Below are 21,902 nucleotides of genomic sequence, written 5' to 3' on the forward strand. Positions count from 1 at the left end.
CTCCAAAAGATGTTAATAGGATTCACTGTCGTTTCTACACGCTCAATGTATTTGCAAGGCGTATTTTCACACTGGTGTTTCATATAGCTGATTGATCAGTCAAGTGTTAACTTGCTGTGCTTCCATGCACTCTAATGCTTCACAAAATGATGGCTGCTGCTTCCATTAAAACTCCTTCTAACTCAGCACTGAACAGTGTAGTCATGCAGATATTGAATACAATTGACAGTGTAGAAAAGTCAGCACTTAGTCATTCACACATTCCTGTGGTTTCAGGGTGGAGAAATGTAGCTTTAAGATACATTTAATTTTTGCAATAATGTTCACACATATTTTGCTGTGGAGTATTCTCTATCACATCTCTTCTGCCTTTAATATTCAAGAATTTAATTCTCCTTCATTGTGTTCTGTTAAAAAAAACTTCACCAATCTCCATTTAAGGAGTATTTTTTAATTTCTCCTTAATACTGCTTTTGTCTCATATTTAATATCATAATATCACCATTTTGTCACAACTGAAAACAGTCTTATCATATTTGTCCCCCTCCGAACCATTTGTAATCTTGAAAGCTGTAAATGATCACTGGTTAATCTTTTGAGCAAGTCCTACCTACTTATGAAAGCACTTACCGGTAAGTATAAATAGGTATTATTTTGATCAGCAAAATTGTTTAAATTAAATCTGTCTTTTCACTTCTATAAAAATTAAAAGAAGTTACCATTACAGTTGTTCATCATATGAATACTTTAAGGAAAAATATATTATTTTGCTTCAATATTATTATACTTCAATAATATTCCAAGTATTAATCTTTATACGCAGAAACTGAATTGAAGATTTTTTTGAAGAACGTCAATTGAAAATGACAAACGTGTTATCGATTTTAATCCTGATTTTTCTTTAGCAATGTTTTCAGTGAAAATTCCATGACAGAAAATGGCAAAACTAAATCCAAAAGGATAAAATCTACAAGTACCAGTGAGTCAGAGGAGAGTTCATCAGAGGATAGTTCAGAATCTGAATCTGAGAGTGACTCCGAAGTCGACAACATCGCAGACCAAAAGGTAATGTTAACCATTTGTTAATTGGGTAAACAGGGATAAGCCCTCTGGGTGGATGGTTTTTATATAATCGTTACCAATGTCATTGTTATTTGATTAACAATGGAAAAAATGGCAGCAGATTATCATGTCAGGATGTGTGTAATTTAGTAGAGAGCTTGTAGCTACTGGAGTTTCCTTGCAGCTGGTATACTTGTCCTTTGCGATCCAGGTTGTGGGTTTGAGAGGTGCTGGCAAAGTGCCTTAAGTAAGGGACTACAGTCGTGGAGTGTCGGTGGTGAAAGAAAGAAATATTCATTGTGGTAGATGAAGGTCAGTTAAGTAGATTGCATTTTCTTAGATGATGTTCAATTTCCTGACTTGATGGAGTTGCACTCACCCACTCAGGTGGAGAGTATTGCATCATTTTCCAGACTTGTCCCTAGGATAGGCTTTAGATGTGTCAGGAGGTGGGCCATTACCGCAGGACATCAGCTCTTTCAGCCCCATTACTTATTTTCTTGGCCCAGTTAAGTTTATGGTCAGGTTGTTGGTGGTAGGCTGTCAGTGATTGTCTAAGTTAGTGGGTTGGAGTCTCTGTTGGTGGTGATACTCATTGCCTGTTACTTTTGTGGTGAAGTCTTGTGCGGTGCGAAGGCATCGAGGGAAGAAAGGAACATCGCCGTAAACAGATGAGAGAACAAAGCTATCAATTCTTTTAGATCACTTCTGTTACTCCTAGAACCCAAATTCAATATAATTTTACTGAATTACCTGGCGATCCATTTAGCAGGGAATGCTAGCTAATGCTGGGCAAGTGTAACAAAATTATAGTATAGTGTAAGTAACAAAAAAGATAATTTTATTGAAGTCTATCACTATAAATGTAATTGTAGTCTGAGCTAAGTTATAACACACAGAGTTGAGGTTAATATTGCAGAAAATATTATTTCAATTTCTGTTTGCTGTTCAGAATGGGCAGTTCTGGCTTAAATGCCGCATTCTAGTAATCACATATAGCCATCGACTCCTAAATAATTTCTGCTTCAGCAAGGGAGCCCTGAAATGCAGTTTTCCCTTCATAGAATTTTAAATAAAACCATAGGATATAAGCAGAATCAGGCCTTACAGCCTATTGAGTCTGCTCTCCTATTCCAGCATCTCTCAACCTCATTCTTCTGCCTTCTCTCCGTAACCTTTGATGCCCTGACTAATCAGGAACCTATCAACCTCTGCTTTAAATATACCCAATGACTTGGCCTCCACAGCTGTCTGTTACAATGTCTCTCATCTCTGTTATGCTATATAAATTCAATTCTTGAAAGCTGTCACAGTGCATATTTAGTGGAATTTTACTTTTTTCTACTTTGTACCTTTTTGCCATGCAGGGTGACTGAATAATTCAACTTGCTTCATATGCTTGTTACACAAGCATTGTAATAAATAGAACTAATTGATGAAAGCATGTAATTACTATAAACATGTCCCACAGGTTTTTCACTTTACCTTCTCCTATAGCACCCCACGCACTCCAAGGTCTCCTCAAATTGAGCTCAACAGCCCATTGCTTTCCAGATCTCCCTTACCTCATGGGAAGCCCTTAAGCATTTGTAATGCACAAGCCACAGCCCTTCCTCTATTCAGGGTGTGCGCTAATTGACGAAAAGAGCCAGTGATTCTTTACTATCAGCGGTGCTGCAGGGACCAGCTTTGCCAGGAAGCGAGCAGTGGGAAGCTTGCCGGCTCAGCAAGTGGTGAACAATACCAAGTGTATTTTGACTTGAAATATGGAAAATGAACTGCTAGTAGCTGAAATGGAAATTCTAGTGCATTACAGTATTTTTATCCATATCAGAAAATGCTTCACGGCTTAGTGAAGTGATAATACATCATGAATTTGTAGAAAAATACTGAGTTTAGTTAGTTTATATGCTGTCCACATGCTTATACTTGGAACCACTCATGGAATTTTATGACACTTGTAATTTTTGTTTGCAAAGTTTTAATTTTCTAAAGTGTAAATTTGAAACTTAAGATTTTCTGAAATCTTTTCAGTTAACAATAACTCTTCAGTCTGGGCACACTCAGCAGGTCAGGGAGCATCTGTTGAAAGCTGAAGCAAAATTAATGTTTTGAATCTGACTATGGATCTCCCGTCTGAAATATTAGCTTTGGTTTTCTTTCCTCAGATGGTGCCTGACTTGCTGAGTGTTTCCAGCATTTTCTAATGACATTAGAAATAGAAGTAGACCTGTTGAGCCTAAGATGCCATTCAGTAAAATGGCAGAAGTAATCTGTGAATTGGGCTCTCTCGTCAGCCAAATCCCCATAAATCACTGCTCCATACGGTTTAAAATTCTTCTTTTTTTCAGCCTTAAGTATAATTATTCGGCCCTCAGGGACAGAAAATTTCTAAAATTCATATCATTCTGAGTGACGAAATTCCTCTGCATCTCAGTTTTGTTGTTGGTCCTTGTTCTAGACCAAGGGAAGTGTTGTAGGAACACCTATGTATCTCACACATATGAGGTTAAAATTATATTTGCATTATATCTTTATCATCAATGCAAATAAGTTTTGGTTTATAACATGGACTGAACTTGTTGCTGTGGCCAAGCTATCCTCTAGTTTAGGAAGTCTCAGTCTAGATATTTCAGAGTCATTTTGGGCTTTCACATCCATTATGTACTTGGCATTGAATGTCAGCGCAGAGCGATCTGCAAGCTTCACTGCTGCAAATCTTGAAGGATGGAATGCAAAGTTTAACCTTGATTATTGTAAGGTTAATCATTATTGAAAGGTGCTTTTGTTTTTTTTAATCTTGTGCAATTATTTTACTTTTTACAAATTTGTAGAGATTTGAGATACAAATAAGATTAGAAAAGTTAAATGTGTGGCTCAAACATTAGTGTAGGAGTAATGGTTTCTGCCTTTTGGGGCACTGGAACGGACTTCATTTGAGCTATGCTGGGACCAGTGTTCTGATGAATGGCATCACTCGGATTTATAGACACAGCTTTAAACTAATTTGGGGGGTGGAGGTGTTTTTTCAAGAGATGGGAAGTTTAATAAATCAAAAAGAAATGAGAGGGCAGTGGCACAGAGAAGTTAAGGGGTGAATGAAAATCAAAACTGACAGGAAAGGCAGAAAATATAAGCAGAAGTGTGCAGCAGCAATTGGAATCGGAGTAACAATTGTAAAAAGTCAAAGCTTAAGGCTCTTTATCTGAATGCATGCAGCATTTGTAACAAGATAGATGAGTTGACAGCACAAATCGAAATAAATGAGTTTGATTTAATAGCTATTACAATGATGTGGTTGCTGGGTGACTAGGATTGGGAACTCCATATTCCAAGTTATTTGTTGTTCCATAAGAACAGGCAAAAAGGGAAAGGAAGAGGGTTGCTAATCCAGGATAGTATCTGTGCTGATTAATAAAATGAGAGAAGTAGATCATGAAGTGTAATCAGGTAGAAGTCTGGAATAGTATGGCAAGAAGATATTGCTGGGTCTGTAAATCCCTTAAATTGTTGCCTCACAGTAGGACAAATGTGTAAGCCATGAAATATCAGTGGCATGTAAAAACAGAACATGAGTGATTTTATTCTGCCAACTGATCGGATTTATCAGCAACACAAAGGATTCTGCAGATGTTGGGGATCCAGAGGAGGAACTCAGCAAGTCGGGCAGCATCGATGGAAAGGAATAAACGTTGATGTTTTGGGCTGGGACCCTTCATCAGGATGAAGTCTTGATGAAAGAACTCAGCGGAAATGTCAGCTGTTCATTCCTCTGTGTAGATGCTGCCTGACCGGCTGAGTTCCTTCAGTATTTTGTGTTTGATTGGACTTATCACCTGCCAGGCTACCATGGAAAAGCAACTTGTGAAGTGCATCAGGGAACCTTTCTTAGAGCAGTATGTTACAGAACTTACCTCAGGCTAGACTGTTTTAGATTTAATCATGTGCAGTGGATTAGGATTAATAAAAATCTTGTAGTTAAGGATACTTTAAGGAGTAGTCATCACAACATGGTAAAATTTAAAGAACACCTTGGGTAGAAAGTGGTGTCCCCTACTTTAAGGACAATTGTAAATCTATGAAGAAAGAATCATCTCGAGTAGGCTAAAGGAAAGGTCAGTGCATGAACGGTAGCAACTATTTCATAAAACCCAGCAGAAATTTACCCCTATCAGAAGGAAAAATTCAGTGTTTAAGATTGAACATTTATGTTTAACAAGGAGTTTCAGTAAAATGTTAAATGAAAAAGTTAAAGCAAAATACCAAAATCTAGTGGTGGGCCAGAGGCCTAGCAATTTTTCAGGAACCAGAAGCAGCAGATTTAAAAAAATTTATGAAAAGGGAGAAAATTGATTATGTGTAAAGTAGTAAGAAATATCAAAACAAACAGCAAGAGATTTTATGGATCTTCAAAAGGCAGAGGTAAGAGTGCGACACTTGGGGAGTGAAGCTGGGGAATTTGTAATGGGAAACTAATTGAGAGGGTATACTGTGATGAATATATGTAGATGCTGCAAGTCTGGCAATTAGAGATTCACAGCACCTTAAGACCATAGGATATAGGAGCAGAATTAGGCCATTTGGCCCTTAGAGTCTGCTCTGCCATTTCATCATGGCTGATTCATTTTTCCCCTCTGCCCCTATCTCCTGCCTCCCCTCTTTCCCCACATCCCTTCATGCCCAGACCAATCAAGAATGTAACATCCTTTTTGCCTTAAATATCCATGAAGACTTAGCCTCCACAACTGCTTGCGCCAACGAATTCCACAGATTTGCCACACTCTGCTTGAAGAAATTCCTTCTCATCCCCGTTCTAAAAGGACACCCCTCTATGCTGAGGCTTAGACTGGTCTTAGCATCCCCAACCACAGGAAACATCCTTTCCACATCCACTCCATCAAGGCCTTTCACCATTCAATAGGTTTCAATGAGGTCACCCCTCATTCTTCTGGATTCCAGTGAATACAGGCCCAGAGCCATCAAACACCCTTCATATAATGACCCATTAATCCTGGAATAATTTTTTGAACCTCCTTTGAACCCTCTCCAGTTTCAGCACATCTTTCTAAGTTAAGGAGCCCCAAACTGCTCGCAATACTCCGTGAGGCCTCACCAGTGCTTTAAAAAGCCTCACCATTACATCCTTGCTTTTATATTCTTGTCCTCTCAAAACATATGCTTACATCACATTTGCCTTCTTCACCCACAGACTCAACCTGCAAATTAACTTTTTGAGAATCCTGTAAGAGGACTCCCAAGTCCCTTAGTGCCTCAGCTTTTTGTATTTTCTCTCCGTTTAGAAAATAGTCAACCCTTTTCATTTCTTCTTTAAAAGTGCATGACTATACACTTACTGACACTGTGTTCCATCTGCCATTTCTACATCCATCCTCCTAATCTACGGTAAGTCCTTCTGTAGCCCCTCTACTTCCTCAAGACTACCTGCTCCTTACTTATCTTCATATCGTCTGCAACTTTTCAATAAAACCATCAATTCCATCATCCAACTCATTGACATATAATGTTAAAAGAACCAGTCCCAACACGACCACTGTGGAACACCACTATTCACCAGCAGCCAGTCAGGAAAGGCACCCTTTATTCCCACTCTTTGCCTCCTGCCAATCAGCCACTGCGTTATCCATGGTAGAATCTTTCCTGTAATACCATGGGCTCGTAGCTTGTTAAGCAGCCTCATGTGGCACCTTGTCAAAGGCCTTCTGAAAATCCAACTGCACAACATCAACCAATCCTACTTGTTATTTCTTCAAAGAATTCCGACAGATTTAACAAGAAAGATTTTCCCTTGAGGAGACCATGCTGACTATTGCTGACTACAGCCTATTTTATCATATGTCTACAAGTATCCTAAGACCTTATCCTTAATAATCACCTCCAACATCTTCCCAGCCACTGAGGTCAAACTAACTCTTTCCCTTCCTGAAGAATGGAGTGACATTTGCAATTTTCCAGTCTTCCAGAACCATTCCAGAATCTAGTGATTCTTGAAAGATCATTATTAATCCCTGCACAACCCCTTCAGGCATCTTTCAGAACTCTAGAGTGTACACCATCTGGTCCAGGTGACTTAATTACCTTCAGACCTTTCAGTTTCCCAAGAACCTACTCTCCTGTTAGGGATAACTTCACACTCTTCATGACCCCTGCCACCTGGAACTTGCACCAGACTCCTAGTGTCTTCCACAGTGACGACTGATGCAAAATACTTAGTTTGTCTGCCATTTCATTATCTCCCATTGCTACCTCTCCAGCATTGTTTTCCAGTGATCTGATATCCACTCGTGCCTCTCTTTTACACTTTGTGTATCTGAAGAAGCTTATGGTATCTTCTTTAATACTGGCTAGCTTACTTTCGTATTCCATCTTTACTTTAACGACTTTATCTGGTTGTCTTCTGCTGGTTTTTAAAAGCTTCCCAATCCTCTAACTTCCCACTGTTTTTGGAGCCAAAGTGTAGAGTATCCAAGTTTGTGATGACAGGCCCTCAGTTTGTTTTTTATGTAACACTTTCAGTCTTGTATTCACCCTTTTCAATTTTGTCCGCCTTTTGCGTTGCGCTTCATCCTGTTGACTGCAATTTTGCTCTATCATCAGCCTCTCCTTACTAGGGGTTTCACTGCATACTGCCTCTGTTTGTAAACCAACTATCTCATCTTCAGAACTATCACTGTGGTTTGCATCCCCCTACCAAATTAGTTTAAACCCACCTGAACAGCTCTAGCAACCTGTCCACAAGGATGTTTGTCCTCCTTGGGTTCAAGTGTAACCCATCCTTTTTGTACAGGTCATGCCTTCCCCAGAAGAGATCCCAATGATCCATAAACCTGAACCCTTACCTCCTGCACCAGTTCCTCAGCGATACTTTCACCTGCCAAATCATCCTGCTCTTGCTCTCACTGGCATGTGTCACAGGCAGCGATCCCGAGATTACTACCCTGGACATCCTATTTCTCAGCTTCCTACCTAGCTTCAGGACCTCCTCACCTTTCCTACCTATGTCATTGGTGCCAATATGTACCAAGACTTTTGGCTGCTCACCCTCGCCCTTGAGAATGCCATGGACCAATCTGAGACATTCCCGAAGCTGGCACCAGGAAAGCAGCTTACCATCCAGGTGTCCCTTTTGTGCTCATGGAGCCTTGCCTCTTGCTCTGATTAAGGAATCTCCTATCGCTGAAATTGTGTGAGGTTATTCATTTGGGTAGGATAATCAAATGCAGATAGTTGTGCAAATGTTAAGTGGCTACAAAATGAGTGAAGTACATAAAAATCTCAGTTTAATTGTGGATGAAACACAAAGTTAGCATGAAGTGCAGCCAAGGAGAGCAGCTAATAACAGCTTAAAAAAAAAAGCATGTTGTCCTTTACAATTGTGGGGTTAGTGTTCAAAAGTTCAAAACAACTAATTCCCTTCAAACAATCAGTGCTTGAGCCAACTGCCAAACCCCTAATCATTACGGTCTAGCAATACTTCGACTAGTTTGCACTAAAATGGACTTTTTTTTCCTAATTATGTTCTTCCTTGTAAAACATATGTATAATTTGTTTTTCTTGTGAATGCTGCTAATGTGATGCCATGTGCCTGTGATGCTTCTGCAAGTAACTTTTTCATAGCAGCTGCACATAATATGTACATATACATCAGCCATTAAACTCAACTTCAAAAATATCAGAGATATACAGCATGTTGAAGCTGTACCTCGAATACTGCGTGGAGTGTTGATCCAATTGTACTTGGAAACACTAGCACTGATGTCAGTCCAGAACTCAGTTGGCTAATTTTTGGGATGAAAGGCTTGCCTTTCACAAACAGTGAAGTAAGACTTGATACTTTGGAGCTTTACACGAATGAAGGGTGATTATGTTGAAGTACATTAGTTCCTAAGAAAAGATGACATAAATAGATGTTGATTTCTTTACTCTAGCATGGAAGTCTCAAGTGAGAGAACGTAATAAGTGGACATTCATTTAAAGCTGAAGTGTGAAGTTCTTTCGAGTCATAAAGGATGGCAGATCTCTTGAATTCTCGTTTGCAGAAGGCTATGGAGGCTAGATCACAAGAGATATTTGAAGAGGAAGTAGACACATTCAAGGAATTAATGGCCACATTAAAACTGCAAAAATCCTCTATCCCATTTTCAGAATGGTTCAGCATCTGGTTCAACAGGACACGGTTCCCATGTTCCCTCCAAATACTCTGGTATCTCATTCTCACACTCACTTTAAACATGCTGGTACTCCTTCTTTCTGTGCTCCCTTTAAATGCACCTGGTGGTCTGGAGAATTTGTTATAATTCAAAATGGATGATTTTAAAGAGTGTTGGCATATTACTAGGACTAATATCCAGTTGTCTGGAAAATCTGCCAGGCCAGCAGCACCAAAGTCACAAAGGTGCTGAATTATCAGTGCACTGGACACAGAAGTATTGAGGCCTAGGGCTGATAAATCATTATCATACTGAATGGCAGGACAGACAAGGGGCAAAGTAGTTGTTCCAGCTCCTGCTTTTTCTGTGTATATTTTTGTGCCAATGTTATAAGTTTAAGAGTTGAAATCTCACAAAGGAAAGATGATTTAAATTTGAATATTAGAATAGCAATAAAGTATCAGAACCAGTCAGGGAAGGTTAATTTTTTGTGTAATAAGATTGATAAGTTTCAAATTCAATTAAAGTAAAGAATTAAGTGGATTGAATATTGTTTATGCTAATTATTAAAATAATGTGTAAATCACATTGAAAATTGAAAACTAAAAGTATTGATGTCCTGTTTCACATTTGGTGTACTGTATAAAAAATGAATTTTAAAACAAAAACTAATCAAATCCATAATTTCAGTAGAGATAGTAGCAATGAAAACTGTATGGTGATACAAAGAAAATAGCACAAGCTATTCATGAATGAATCTATGTAGGTACTGAGTGCTGAAAAAAACCTCTGATCCATATTTTTAAATAAAAAGAAACAAATTGTCTATATCTTTCTGCCCGATCTGTTTATAAGTGTGAACAAAGTGGTATCAGTGGGAGACCTGTCAATGCATTTGGTTTGTCAATGATTGTGTATAAATGTGGGCAGAGTAAGAAATAAAATTTGCACAGTAAAATACGATTTCATTTGCCTTCTCAGCAGCTCCATTGCTCATGCTGTGGTGTGAAATTTTCATTTTACACAGTTTGCAAGCAAAGGGCTATGAATTATGTATTGAGCTAGAGAAATCCTCAGTTTCCTGCTTTGTGCCACAAATGCCTTTATCTAGGTTCCATCTCTATTACTAGGATGAATCTCTGATTCAGGAATATTTGATCAGATATGGTTTTAACTTCATTATTTGTTTCTGTTATTAAGCCTTTTTGATGACAGTTACTTGTCTGTCTGTCACAGGAAAATCTGGATAGCTGGTGACTGGAATGTCATGCATTTTTCTTCTTTAATAGATTTTTTATCATCAAAAGGCATGGAAAGAGTTGCATCTGACACTTTAGACAAATGCATTGGGAAAATACACATGTGAGGTATTTAACATCCCACTGAAGGTGTCACTGTCTTGGTATTTCAGACCTATGTTTTGTTAAACCGTGCATCCATTTTTTGTGTTTAGAGCAGATTTAAGATCCATTAAATGAAAATAATTGTTATAAGTTCATCCATGCAATATAATTAGCAAATCACACGTCTAGAACTCTTCCCTCACTGGATATGACTTAGCAGATCAAGGAAAGTGGATAAAGGATTTCTCATCCTCTTGAGTCTGTTCCAGCATGTAATACTCCCCAGGTCAGTTTGTCCATCTCCCTGAAAACGTTGTCACCCCTGTCGTGAGCTCGCTGTCAAGCTTTTTTTCAGCTTTGTGAGTGTTCATTGGTTTGATGGGATATATGTCAGGAAGGCCACATGCTTCCATAGGGAAGTTGCCTCTGGAGAATTTACCCAAGTTTTGTGAGATGAGTGGATAGGTGAACAACTGACATAGATGGCCTGTGATTAATGAGAAATACTGGGCCATTATCTGTCTGTGACAATGCGGTGCCCAAACCTGAACTTGTGCTCCTGCTACTGCCAGAGCACATAACCGGGAAGCAATCCTTCCTGATTTTTGTACTCAGCCCCTCTTGAGATAAAAGCCAAGAATTCTGTTGTGCATTACAGCTTTCCGATTGTTTACTGTAATTTTATATTTTTGTCTTTGAAATGTACTTGCAGCAAAAATTTATTTTGAATTGAAAACAAAGAATATGGAGATGTCAGATTGGTTGTGACACACCAGCAGTATAAAAATGGTAAAGCAGTTTTTATACACTATATAGGAAAAAGATGAGGATCCTGATGAGCCTAAATTAACCAAATGGTAGAACCAGGATTATCTGAGTCAAAGCTTGAAAACCAGTTATGATTATTAAGCACATTGAGTATAAAAATGCCTAGCTAATTTGCTGAATTCTGATTTTAATCTTGTTCTGACCAATTCTCAAGTGAATCAAATTAGAATTTATTAAAATCAGTCGAATTGTACACCATAAGGTAATGAGGTTTACATTGAACAAAAAAAATACAAAAATGCTCAAATCAGCCGATCATGTCTTATTAACCAACAGATGCCATATGTTTGAATTCTAGTGATGCTTGAAGCATAATTTAACTTGTTGTCTGAAAGATTTAATTGTTTGTATGCCACATTGCTACTTTCCAACTGCACTTGCATTGAAATGCAGAAATTTGAACAATCCTAAATCAGGTATCTAATAGTTTTCAGATGTTTGCAGGTACGATTTCCCGTCAAGTATTGCACAATTTATTTAACCATTTCTCTATTTAACTAAAAGTTCTTCCCCTCGTGAACATTTATCACTTTGAAGCAATTGGTGTGTTTTTTTTTAAAAGAAGGTTGAAATTTAAAACTTTCTCAGTTTGTAGCAAGCTATGGATTACTTTATCACTTCTTCCTAAGTAGTAAAATTTGTACAGTCTGGATCAGCTTGAATACTGTGACAATTTGCAACCTTGATTTCTCCCTATCACATAGGTCTAATTAAAAAGCCTTCCTGTTGTTTATTTTGCCACTTTTTGAGAAGTGCCAATGTTGCCTTGGTTGAAAGGCCTGAATGGACACCACCTTAAGGATCAATCTGTTGTATCTACTTGTCACTCATTTCACAGTCACATTGATATATTACTGCCTTTTCATTTTTGATATGATTGGTGCATGGCGTAAAGGCTGTACAAACGGAAATGTAGCTCTTAATCTGCATGGTTATAGAATCATGTAATGTTTCTGCACAGGAGTCCATTTAGCCTAACAAGTAATTTTGTTCTACCTTACCCTTTCACAATATCCTTGATTTTTCTTTCAGACCATAAAACATAGGAGCAGAATTATGCCATTCTGCCCATTGAGTCTTCTCCGTCATTCCCAAGCCTTGCCACTATACGCCCTGACAAATCAAGAACCTATCAACCTCTGCTTTCAAGATGGCCTCCACAGCCATCTCTGGCAATGAATGCACAGATTCACTACTCTCTGACTAAAGAAATTCCTCATCTCTGTTGTAAATGGATGCCCCTATATTCTGAGGCTATCCTGTCTCGTCTTAGACTTCCCCAGTATAGGAAACATCCACTCTATCTAGGCCTTTCAATATTCGAAAGGTTTCAATGAGATTCTACCCCCCCCCCCCACATTCTTTCATACTCCAGCAATTACAGGCCTAGAACCATCAAATGCTCCTCGTACATTAACCCTTTTATTCCCAGAATAATTCTTGTTAACCTCCTGTGGACCCTATACAATGCCAGCATATTTTTCCTTAGATAAGGGGCACAAAACTGCTCACAATTCTCCTAAGTGCAGTCTGACCAATGGCTTATAAATCCTTGCTTTTATATACCAGTTTTCTTGAAATGGATGTTAACATTGCACTTGCCTTCCTTACCACCAACTCAAACTGCTAACCACCCAAGTCCCTTGGCACCGCAGATTTCTGAATTTTCTCCCCATTTAAAAAATAGTCTACCTCTTCTACAGAAGTTCATGACCATATACTTCCTTACCTTGTATTCCATCTGATAGATCTTTGCCCTTTCTCCCAATCTATCTAAGTCTTTCGGCAGACTCCCTGCTTCCTCAAGCTACCTGCCCCTCCACCTATCTTTGTATCATCTGCAAACTTCGCTACTAAGCCATCAATTCCTTCATTGAAATCCTTGAAATATAATATGAAAAGAAGCAGTCCTAGCGTTAACCCTGCAGAGCACCACTAGTCACTGGCAACTAACCAGAAAATGCCCCTTTATTCCCACACTCCTACCAGTCAGCCAGTCTTCTATCCATGCTAGTATCTTCCATGTAATACCATGGACTCTTATTTTGTTAAACAGCTTTATGTGTACCTTGTCAAAGGTCTTATGAAAATCCAAGTAAACAACATCAGCTGACTCTCGTTTGCTTTTCCTGCTTGTTATTTCCTCAAAAAATTCCAACAGATTTGTCAGGCATGATATCCCCTTAAGTAAATGATGCTGACTTTGGCCTATTTTATCATTTGCCTCCAAGTATTCCAAAACCTCATCCTTAGTAATGGATTCCCAACATCTTCCCACCACTGAAGTCAGGCTAACTGGCCTATAATTTCCTTTCTTCTGCCTCTCTCCCTTCTTGAGGAATGGAGTGACATTTGCAATGTTCTAGTCCTCTGAAACTATTCCAGAATCTAGTGATTCCTGAAAGATCATTACTAATGCCTCCACAACCTCTTCAGCTATCTCTTTCAGAACCCTGGGTTGTAGTTCATCTAGTCTGGGTGACTTACAGTATCTTCCTTCAGACCTTTCAGCTTCCCAAGCATCTTTTCCTTATGAATAACAACTACACTCAGTTCTGGCCCCTGACACTCTCAAATTCCTGGCATATTGCTATTATCTTCCACAGTGAAGACTGACACAAAGTTCATCTGCCATTTCTTTGTCCCCCATTACTCCAGTGTCATTTTCCAGCAGTCTGATATCCACCCTCTTTTCTCTTTTACTTTTCATACATCTTTTTTTAAAACTTTGGTAACTTTTATTATTGGCTAGCTTACCTTTATATATCATGTTTGCTCTTTTATGGATTTTTAAAAGTTATTTTCTGTTACTTTTTAAAACCTTTCCAAACCTAACTTCTCACTAATTTTTGCTATATTATATGCCCTCTCTTATGCCATCTTCAACTTCTCTTGTCAGCCAAAGTAGCCTCATGCTCCCATGAGAAAACTTCTTCATCTTTGGGATGTGTCTATCCTGTGCCTCCTGAATTGCCCCCCCCCCAGAAACTCCAGTCATTGCTGTTTTACCATTATGCCTGCTAGTGTCCTGCACCTTTTGAGTTGCCCCTTGAAACTCCAGCCATTGCTGTTTTACCATTATGCCTGCTAGTGTCCTGCACCTTTTGAGTTGCCCCTTGAAACTCCAGCCATTGCTTTCTGCCATCATCTCTAATAGTGTCCCCTTTCAGTCCGCTTTGGCCAGCTCCTCTCTTGTGCCTTTGCAATTCCCTTTACTCCACTATAAAACTAATACATCTGACTTAAGCTTCTCCCCCTCAAACTGGAGGATGAATTCTATCATATTATGATCACTGTCTCCTAAGGGTTCCTTTACCTTAAGCTTTCTAGTCAATTCCAGTTCATTACACAACACTCAATTCAGAATTGTCTTTCCCCTAGTGGGCTCAACCACAAGCTGCTCTAAAAAGCCATCTCAAAGGCATTCTACATATACCCTCTCTTGGGATGCTGATTTTCCCAATCTACCTGTGTATTGAAATCCCCCGTGACTGTCATAACACTGCCTTTTTTACATGCTTTTCTGTTTCCCATTGTAATTTGTAGACCACATCCTGGTTACTGTACAGAGGCTTGTCTGTAACTCCTATCAGGGTCTTTTTATCCTTGCATTTTCTTAACTCTACCCACAAGGATTCTACATCTTCCTATCCTATGTTACTTCTTCATTAGAATTTGATTTCATTTTTTTACCAATAGAGCTACCCTACCCCTTCTGCCTCTCTGCATGTCCTTTAGATGCAATGTATATCCTTGGATGTTAGGCTCACAACCTTGATCTTCTTTCAGTCGTGACTCCGTGATGCTCACAACATCATTCCTGCCAATCTCCATCTGTGCTACTAGATCATCTGCCTTATTCCATGTACTGTGTGCATTCAAATATAACACTTTCAGTCCTGTATTCATCACCCTTTTCAATGTTGCCCCCATGTTACACTTCAACTCATGACTGCAGATTTGCTATATCAACTGCCTCATCCTCAACCCTATCACTGTGGTTCCTATACCCCTGCCAACTTAGCTTAAACCCTCCCCAACAGCCCTTTTTCTCCAAAAGGAAATTGGATAAGTAATTGAAGCGTCCCTCCCATTGACTGTACTGTTTTCCATCAATACTGCCTGGCCTGCTGAGTTCCTCCAGCATTTTTTGCATGTTAACTTCTTCTATCCTCCTTCCCCTCCCCACACCATTTTATTCTGACGTCTTCGCTCTTCCTTTCCAGCCCTGAAGAAGGGTGTCGGCTCAAAACGTCAACTGTTTGTTCATTTCCGTAGATGCTGCCTGGCATCTATGCTTTGGATTTCTAACAAGTGCTAAATTTCTTGTGTAAATAAACGAAGGCTGCTTTGCAGTTACAATTTTACCCTCTGTTCTAATAGGCAATCTTTCCTAGTTTCTTTTTGAACCAAATGTGGGTAGTCAAAGAAAAAGATGCATTTGAAGATTTAAGAAAGTAAATTGAACAGGTCAATAATAAGTCTCATACAGGATCTCAGCTGGGCAGCAGCTAATTTAACCACACTTGAGAGGCTGTACTCTGCTGCAGGGGACGCCACACCATAGTGGGTGTTGTTTTATTGTCTGACCTCAATGTGAATCACATGAATATCCAGATTTTCTATTTGCTGGACAAAGATTCTTCTCATCTCTGCCCAGAATGGCTGATCCCACATTTTGTTGCTATGACCTCTACTTTGCATTACATCATGTGCATCTTGTTTGAAATCCTTGCCCATTTCTGTTACATGTCTTCATGGAATTACATAGGCAAATTTTAAATTTTCATCCTTCTGCTTCAATTTTTTTCATGGGTGTGACCTTTACATTTGCATTCAGCCCATGAAGGTCCAATTCAGTAGGCCTTATGTGCATTGTCTTCTCTGTTCCTATAATTTTACATTGTGTCCTGCATTATCTATGTTCTCTGCCCATATGCTACCTAAGTAACTGTATATTTCCAGCATTTTGCTTTTACTTACTGATTTACAATGTTTTGCTTCTAATTTTGTTCTCATTTACCATTTTATAGTCAGAGAACAATTGGAAATTAATTTCTTTCCATTTTTGAATTAGCACTTCTGCATACCAGTGTCCATCCTTATCCCTTCCATAAAAAGTTGGCTGTACATAGATGCCCATTCACTACAGTACGTTAGCCTAAAACAGTACATCACATATCACATGCACATTGACACTGGACTTCCTGAGCTGAGCTTTCCACTACTGATTTGCCATTTTCTCCATCAGATAATGAGAAATTAAACAATTATCCTTTGTCTCTTTCCTAAAGCATGCATACTATCTCCCAGTTTCCATTCTTTTCTGCCCATTATCTGTATTGGTCTCATCTTGGGCTTCATCGTTCAATGGTTCCATTTGATATCAGAAAATGTATACAATGTACAACCTGAAATTCATACTCTCTGCTGACCTCCACAAAACAGAAGAAAACCCCGAAGAATAAATGACAAGAAAACATTAGGACCGCAAAGCCCCCTTCCCCCCTCCTGTCACTAGTAATTCCCTTCCCTTTCTTTTATACTTATGACCTCAAGTCCTTGACGGCTTCACCAAAGGCAATAGCCTGTTACTATCCATTCTTTCCAGATCCCTCATTATTGTATAGCTTTCTGCATTTTATAGCCACCTTCAGAGAAAATATTCCCAACCTCTCCAATCTATTCGAGTAGTTGTGGTCCCTTATCCCAGGACCCACTGTAGTTCTCCTGCAGCATTTCTCCAGTTCCTTCATACCTTCATAACAATGAGGTGACCAGAACTGAAAAGAATTCCCCAGATGATGCCAGAATTTTCCTCTATCCAGACTCCTGGAATGACTTGGATTAGCTGCTCCAGCATTTAAATGGCATTGCAAAAGGGTAGGACACTATTGGCTCTAAAAGGCCAAAGACGTCCTCCTAAATGACTATGAATGGTTGTGCAATGCATCTAAAATGCTTTACGTTTAATGCATCTAATGTATGTACCTTACTATAGCTAGGGCATTGCAGCATTTTGCTTCTGCATCCTTGAGCTGGAGAGAGGAAGCAAAGCTATGATTCTTTGCTAATAAGCTAGCCTCTCTGAAGAGAAGTACGTGTGAATGAAAGCAAAACAAAAGGTGTTGATTTGAGCAAAATTGAATGTTTTGTCAGCTCTCACTGCCTTTGCTTATGTGCAGAATATTCACTGTGGGAAGGATCTGGAATATGTGGGTCCGTATGTATTAGACCCGGGTTTTCAGTAAAGGAAATAAAAGTGTACACAGTTGGGCTCATTTATTTCTGTCATTGGCTCACTGGTATATTGTTTTGTCATGCTAAAAACTATATCTAAGAAATGGCTGCATCCCATACAATGGGTTAGAAGGAGCTGTGCTGAGTTTCAGAATAATTTTTAGCTTTTATTAAATTCAAAGTACATTTATTGTCGAAGTATGTGTACATTGTACAACCTTGAGATTCGTCTCCTTAGAGGCAGCCGCAAAACAAAGAAAAACAAAAGAACCCGTAAAAAAAAGACTGTCAAACACCAAATGTGCAGAGAAAAAAAACATCAATCATGCAAACAATACAAGTAAGCAGACAGCTTTCAGAATGAGCCTGAGACCACAAACACAAAGCCAGGTATTGCAGCCAGAGGCGAAGACAGCCACAGCCTTCGTTCAGCACAGAGCTGAGTAAACATCACAGAACAGCAAGCAGAACCAGCCCAACCCTCACCTCTGGTCCCGGTGCACTGCATTTTCAATCTGGCCCGGTCTTCAAATTGTCCCAGCACTGACTCATTCCTCGCCATAGGTCCTGGGCTCTGTTTCTCCAGTGTGCTCTGGCCCTGGTCTCCACCACCACATTTCAGCCTGTACCTGACCTTTCGAAATTGGCCTGGCACTTGATTGATCAAACCTTGGGCCTTTCCTCGCTTTCTATTTTGGATGACGGGCTTCGTCCCGACTCTGCCTCACCTCCATTCACCCTGACTCTGCCTTGCACCCCTTGCCTCGACCCTCGACTCTGCCTTGCGTCCGATCGCCTCTCCACAGCTTGCGGTGATTGTTTACCAGAAAAAGTGCTATTAATAAATTATTCAGTTGTTTTCTCTGTTTTGTTTACAGCTGATAGGTAGTTGCTGGGCTTCACCAGCACCATCTCAAACTGGAGATATAATTGGTGTAAAGTAATTGGTTTTAAATTCTGAAAATTTTTGTTTCACCTTTTGAACTTTACTTGCACTTTTTAGCAGAAAGTAATGGTGACTTTGATTGCTTAAGTTGAAGACACTCATGATATAGAAAACGCATCTATGTTTTGATTTACAGATTATAGCTGAGATTAGAAAATTATAATTTTAGTCAGTCCAATATTGTGTCTTAACTTGAATTTAAGAACATCCCTGATTCACTAGTATGACATTTCAATTTATCACATCAGCTAACCTGGGACTGCTAAGTGACAGGCAGTTTCTTTTTGCTGTGGACCTATGCCCTCCGAGAAACTGTATTGAGACTGTCCAAACTCATTTTTCTTTAGATCCTTTCTGGCATCACTGAAAGACTGTCATCTCTTCAGACTATATATGATTTGTGACCAAATCTTGATGTGATTAAACTGCAGATTCTAAGTCAACCATATACACGTGACAATATGCTACTTTACTAAATACTACATGACAGCGCCTTAAAGGAAAAAATGTTGAAATTGTATTAAGTTACTAGTGCATGTGATATAAGTCTTCGATTGAAGAATGAATGCTGTTTAATCAGTTCAGCCTTATTTTAAAAATATTCATAATCCTCTTCTGAAAAAATTATGTAGTGTTATCAAAATGCTTTGAGCTGCATAACAATATCTTGCCTATTTCAGTATCCATTTTAATGCCAGCAGTTGACTAAGAAATCCGAAATTTATGTTTGTTTTGTCTCTACATTAGTCCATTTAGCTACAAAAGCTTTTTAGGAAGAATTTAAATTTTACTTTCTTCATCTATTCGAATAGTAACTTCCATTGATGAAAACTTTTTTTTTGCTTAACAGAAAAAGAGTAAAACGATGCCACAAGTCAAAGGCACTGTCAAGCAGGAAGTTTCGCTGCTTGATTTGGTTGACCGTAAGTATTTATGTTAAAACATGAAAAGTAATGTGTTGGAACTGGGCAGTTAGCAGTTGAATCCCATATAAATGATCATAACCTTTGGTGGATGTAGACTTTTCAGCTTCTAATCAATTGCATTCAATTCTTTGTCAATCACAGAAAATCCTTTGTGGTCCATCTAGTTTTATAGTTTTTTGATTCAGTAAAATTATGACTTAATTTTCTTAATTACGTTTTACAGTGTCAATGGCGGACAACACAAATAATTTGTTCAAGAATGTTTCCTTTTTCTTTATTAGATTAGAACTCTTTTCTGATTTCTAATTGAGATTTGTTCTCATTTTAGTTTCTGATGTTTCAACACCAGTAGCTGTGCCTAAAACAGCAATGACTTCAAGATTGGCCACTGATTTGGAAGGATTATCACTTTCCAATGATTCTTCCGTCATAAATGTAAGTTCAGGGGTTATTTGAAGCTGTATTTTTGAATGGCGAGAGGATTTGAGTTCATCACAATTGCTGGATCACAGCACTGCCTACGTACCTGCCTGTCAACCTACGTCCACCGTGATTCCACGATGGAGCAGAGTATTGTGGACGGAAATTAACCAACATAAAACAGATGTTAACATGCACTTAGCAAAACACCAATGACGGAGATTTTTGGGAACTATACCTCGGAAGTCATTTGATTCTCGTAAGCATGGTTAATATATCTGTTGCCAAATCTCAAATTGTGAACGTAGCATATCAAAGTTTCAAAGTGTGCAAAATTAACATTTGTAAAATATATAATTCTGAATGTCTGTCACTTTTATAAATTTAGACTGTAATAATTTTACAAAACAGTATGTATAGTTTTCCCCTACTCTTGTATACAACTTCTAATGGCCTTTACCTGTCATTGATGTGCGTGAATGCTTGTGGCAGGAAGTCTCTTGGAAGAAAAAACTTAGTTCCTATAAAATATAATGATGCTTAAAAGATCCTTCCTAAACACTACTCCCCTAAGCAGTGTGAGCACACACTGGATGAGGAGGTCGCTGGTTGTTTAGTAAAGGCCATTTTTCATGCAAGGGTTATTATATTGGTTTTGAAAGGCATGGTGATATGGATTGCTTCTAGAGCTCACAGCCTGATAAGGACAATTAAGATAGAAACTCTGATTCCAATTTGAAATTAACTTGAATAAGAACATGATTAACCCTCACTGATGCAGCTAAGAACACTGAGGTTCGAAGTGCTATTGGGCAAAACAGTATTCGTTTTGGACAGTGGAAGTTGATAGCTGACCAGATTAGGCAAAGCTGAAAATATTGATGATTGGACTTTGAATAGACTCTTTGAGAAGCTAGAGGAGAGTGCATATTAATATCTGCATTTTGGCTTGACACTGTTGTGCTTCTATTCTGTGGCTATACAGCATAAATTACAACCTGTAAGGTTCAAGGTGCCAGTTTTAATTTTAAACATGTTATAAAATTGTGATTAAAGTCAAATGATAATTTGGACTGATATGCATTTGTATTTCTGTGCATTAATAACTGGATTTCTTAATTGACAATGATTTCTATATTTCTCAATTCCTTATGATGAAGAAGGAGCTCATTTTGGTCCATTTGCATCTGTCCCTGCTCACTGATCAGACACTTTTATTCCCAATAATTTTTCCATATAAACAATTAGATCATGGAACAACTTCTACTCTTCCCGCATTCCTAGAAACAACCTTTTCACATTCCCATCAACTTGCTTTCTGGTAACTTGGCAGTAAAGTCTAGAATGTCTACCGAGTGCAATAATCTGTAAGATGTAAAACGACTCGTCGCAGCTGCCAAGGCCCCTTTCCCAACTTGGCAAGGTGTACAGCCTGACAGGGAAATTTCATCATGGAGCATTGGTGCTTTGCCACTGTCCATCTCTAGTTCCCATCCAAAACAAACAGGTTTCCTAGTGAGTGAGGTCCTCGGTGTTTGGCCCAGGGATTGTTGGCAATGATTCTAAACACTGGGCATTCTGCACTGTTCGTTGCAAGCTGATTGGTAGGAGATTTGGGTTGGAGATAGATGCTGCCTTAGTTTATGAAAAGATTATACAGTGGTTACTCCGCATAACCCCCAAATATTGTTTCACTCTAGCATTCTTGATCAGTCCGCATGCTCTGAAGTAGATACTTTTAAAAAAGATATCTACCACCTGTGTGCTGTGATACCAGCTATCTTGTGTGAGCCCCTCCATTTCACAGGCATTTCTCCAGCTCCTTAGTTTGGAGAAGCCATGTCAAATAGTTTATATGTTTTGGCTGGCTACAATGAGTGGTGTGGCCACTTAATGTTGAGACATGACTGGTCTGATGGGTGTGGGCATTATTAGATGTCTCTCTCATCACCACCTATCAGAAGCCAAT

General features: G+C 38.9%; 1 protein-coding gene across 2 annotated transcripts in view; it reads left to right on the forward strand.

Moving 5' to 3' along the window:
- ap3b1a (adaptor related protein complex 3 subunit beta 1a) overlaps nt 1-21,902 on the forward strand; it is a 242,790-nt gene that overhangs the window by 140,947 nt on the left and 79,941 nt on the right. For both annotated transcript variants that reach the window (XM_073048231.1, XM_073048232.1), the window contains exons 20-22: nt 906-1,065; nt 19,438-19,510; nt 19,842-19,948. In XM_073048231.1, coding sequence (XP_072904332.1) covers nt 906-1,065; nt 19,438-19,510; nt 19,842-19,948 — 340 coding nt within the window. The remainder of the gene's footprint in view (nt 1-905; nt 1,066-19,437; nt 19,511-19,841; nt 19,949-21,902) is intronic.

This window comes from Hemitrygon akajei, chromosome 6 (assembly GCF_048418815.1).
Source record: "Hemitrygon akajei chromosome 6, sHemAka1.3, whole genome shotgun sequence".
Taxonomy (NCBI): Eukaryota; Metazoa; Chordata; class Chondrichthyes; order Myliobatiformes; family Dasyatidae; genus Hemitrygon; species Hemitrygon akajei.